Genomic DNA, 3,936 nt, shown 5'->3' on the forward strand with positions numbered 1-3,936 from the left:
AGAGAGAGAGAGAGAATGGCTAAAGAAAGCAAATGCTAACAGGAAGGAAGAAGCAAAAATAAATTTGAGGGACCTTTTCATACTAACATTGACAACTGACTAAAGGAAACCTAAATGGACAACTGACCATCTGTTTACCTTTCTCCCTTGTTAGGACAGTATCACTCTGCAATCTAGGCTATCATTTAACTCACAGTGACTTTCTGCCTCAGCCACAAAGTTCTTGGGAGTAAAGGATATATCACCTTTCCCAGCTAATATTTTGTCATTTAGTGGTTGACAACTACATATATATATTGGGAAACAAATCATCTAGCAGTATGAATAGGGAAAGGATTTAATTTTTAAAAATTGAGCTCTAATTTACTAGAGGCTCTAGAATTAATAAAATGATGTGCTATAGAAATGGCTCAGTGAATAGTGTACTTGCTGTTCAGATGTGAGGAGTTGAGTTTGTATCCACAAAACCATGAAATTATGGGCGTTCTAGCATTTTTTTGGAATTCCAACACTAAGCATGAAAGGCAAAAGAAAGTGTATCCCTGACTCAGTCTAGCAAAAAGAAGTAGCTCCAGGTCAAGTAATAGACCCTCTTTCAACAAATAAGGTGGAGACTAACCAAGAAAAATATTTGAATTGGTATCTGAACAGTACAAGCACATATACACATGTATATTCATATATTTGTCACAAACCACTATCTCTCTCTCTCTCTCTCTCTCTCTCTCTCTCTCTCTCTCTCTCTCTCTCTCTCTCTCTCTCTCTCTCTCTCACACACACACACACACACACATGAGAGGAAGGGAGAGAGACTTGGAGAGATACAGACAGATGGACAGAGTGTGAATAATTTCTCTCACCTGCAAAAATTCTTGTAATGATTTGCTGTCCTTTCTTTCAGGCGATGAATGTCAACTGCTCTCTGTGGCAGGAGAACAGCTTGTCTGTCAAACACTTTGAATTTGCTAAGTTCTCTGAGGTCCCTGGAGAATGCTTCCTCCTGTTCTCCCTCATCCTTTTCATGTTCTTAGTATCACTGACAGGAAATGCACTCATAGCCCTTGCCATCTGCACCAGTCCAACCCTACACACCCCCATGTACTTCTTTCTGGCCAACTTGTCTCTCCTGGAGATTGGCTACACTTGCTCTGTCATACCCAAGATGCTGCAGAGCCTTGTGAGTGAGGCTCGAGGGATCTCTTGGGAGGGATGTGCCATACAGATGTTTTTCTTCTCATTTTTTGGTATAACTGAGTGCTGCCTATTGGCATCCATGGCATTTGACCGCTGCATGGCCATATGCTCCCCACTCCACTATGCAACCCGAATGAGTCATGGGGTATGTGCCCAGTTGGCAATAGTTTCATGGGGAACGGGATGTATAGTAGGATTGGGACAGACCAATTTTATTTTCTCCTTGGACTTCTGTGGACCCTGTGAGATAGACCACTTCTTCTGTGACCTTCCACCTGTCCTGGCACTTGCCTGTGGAGATACATCCCAAAATGAGGCTGCCATCTTTGTGGCAGCTGTCCTCTGCATATCGAGCCCATTTTTGCTAATCATTTATTCCTATGTCAGAATTCTGGTTGCAGTGCTGGTGATGCCTTCACCTGAGGGGCGCCATAAAGCTCTGTCTACCTGTTCCTCCCACCTACTTGTAGTCACACTTTTCTATGGCTCAGCATCTATTACATACTTGAGGCCCAAGTCTAGCCACTCACCAGGAATGGACAAACTCTTGGCCCTCTTCTACACAGCGGTGACATCCATGCTGAACCCCATCATCTATAGCTTAAGGAACAAGGAAGTAAAGGCAGCACTGAGAAGAACTCTGGGCCTAAAGAAAGTTCTGGCAATAAATAGGTAACAGAACCTTGCAGAGCTCCTTGCTAATAAGAATATGCAAGAAGCCAGATTAAACAAATAAAAACTGGTACATTCTTCTGTTTGCCTTATTTGATTCTCTTTGTAATTTTGAATGTACCTCTGTGGTAAGGTCTATTTTCTAACTGCTAATTCTGAAATGAAATCAAACACTGAAAAATGCAAGTAAAGAGTACAATACTGCAGAGAGATTTTCCATTATGTTTGAGTCTAGGATGTCAATTTAAACTGCCAAGTTATATCTCAGAAGTCTTGCAAATTCAAGACCTGGTGTCCCTGTAATTTCTGCTCTTTATTCAGACATATATTATATGACTCTTTATCCCATTGTAACTATAGGAAAGGTCTTACTTCAGTAATATTTGTGTTTTTATTAAATAGTGCCATATACCACAACTCTGAATTCTTTTGTGATATAAATATACCAAAAAGTATAGATTTTAGAATTCACTGAACTGTTTGGATTTGATATGATTTGCTTTAAAACATTAAATAAAATATAAGATTTTCAAGACTTTCTATGGCTGTTTTTCTGGTTTTATTCTATTATTATTATCATCATTATTACTAATTATTTCACTTATACACTTTACTTCCTGCCCATTGCCCCTGCAGACAGTCACATCATCCCACAATTCTTCCCCTAATCGCACCTCCCATTTTTCTCTGAGTTCATTGTGTCCCTCCTGGAAATCCCCCAACCATGATGATTCAAGTCTCTGTGAGGCTAGGCAAATCCTCTCTCAGTAAGGCCAAACTAAGTAGCCCAGCTAGAAAAACACATCTCACATGCAGGCAAAAGCTTTTGGGATAGCTCCACTCCTGTTGTTCAGGATGCACATAAACACCAAGCTACACATAGATATCATATGTGCTATGTGCAGGGAGGTCTATATCAAGGGCATGTATACTCTTTGGTTGATGGTTCAGTCTCTGAGAGCACCAAGGGTTCAGGTTAAATGACTCTGTTGGTCTTCCTGTGGAGTTCCTATCCTCTTACAAGCTATAAACCTTGCTCCTGTTTTACCATAAGTGTCCCCAGGCTTCATCCACTGTTTGTCTATGAATGTCTATATCTGTCTGAGTCAGCTGCAGATGGAGCCTCTCAGAAGACAGCCACGCTAGACTACTGTTTGCAAGCATAACAGAGTATCATGAATAGTGTCAGTGATTGGTGCTTGCCAATGTGATTGGTCTTAAGTCATGCTGGTTGTTGGTTGGCCATTCCCTAACTCTGCTCTATTGCCATTCCAGCATTTCTTGTAGACAAGATACATTTTTGGTCAATTTATATGGGCAGGTTGCCATCCCTAATGCTCCACTAGGGTTCTTGCATGGCTACAGGAGTTGTCTTTTCTTCAATTTTGTCAGTCACAGTCAAGGATGCACTCATGGATTCTGAGGCACCTCCCTTTTCCCAGGTCTCTTTTTCTTCCTGGAGAAGACCCCTACTCTCTTACCCCTGTCAGCTGCAGATTTCTATTCATTCTCGTGGCTATCTGGTCATCCCTTCTGTCCTTCCCTATGTATATTCCACCATATGTCTCTCTTATTCAGTTTATTTCCTCCATTTGCCTCTTATGAGTATTTGATTCCCCCTTCCAAGTGAGATTCAAGCATCCCTGTTTGTGCCTTTTTCTTGTTTATCTTCTTTTGGTCTGTGAAGTCTAGCACAGTTATTTTTGTATTTTATAGCTAATATCCACTTATAATTGAATACATACCATGCATTTCTTTTTGAGGTTGGATTACTTCACTCAGGATGGTACTCTCAAAATCCATCCATTTGCCTGCAAAATTCATGATGTGTTTGTTTTTAATAACTGAATAGTATTTCCATTGTGAAGATGTACCAAATTTACTTCATCTATTCTTTAGGTGAGGGACATCTAAGTTATTTCCAGTTTCTGGCTATTACGAGTAAAGCTGCTACAAACATAGTAGAAACAGGTGTCTTTGTAGGATGGTGGAGCATCTTTTGGGTATATGTCTAGGAATGGCACCACTGGGTCCTGAGGTAGAACTATTCCCAGTTTTCTGAGAAACTGC

The 3,936-nt window shown here is 40.7% G+C and overlaps 1 protein-coding gene across 1 annotated transcript in view; it reads left to right on the forward strand.

The window, feature by feature from the left end:
* LOC117724758 (olfactory receptor 10C1-like) overlaps positions 1-2,401 on the forward strand; it is a 4,467-nt gene extending 2,066 nt beyond the window's left edge. Inside the window, exon 2 of the mRNA XM_034524660.2 lies at positions 902-2,401. Coding sequence (XP_034380551.2) covers positions 905-1,870 — 966 coding nt within the window. The 5' untranslated portion in view covers positions 902-904 and the 3' untranslated portion in view covers positions 1,871-2,401. The remainder of the gene's footprint in view (positions 1-901) is intronic.
* The last annotated feature ends 1,535 nt before the right edge of the window (positions 2,402-3,936 follow it).

This window comes from Arvicanthis niloticus, chromosome 20, assembly GCF_011762505.2.
Source record: "Arvicanthis niloticus isolate mArvNil1 chromosome 20, mArvNil1.pat.X, whole genome shotgun sequence".
Classification (NCBI taxonomy): domain Eukaryota; kingdom Metazoa; phylum Chordata; class Mammalia; order Rodentia; family Muridae; genus Arvicanthis; species Arvicanthis niloticus.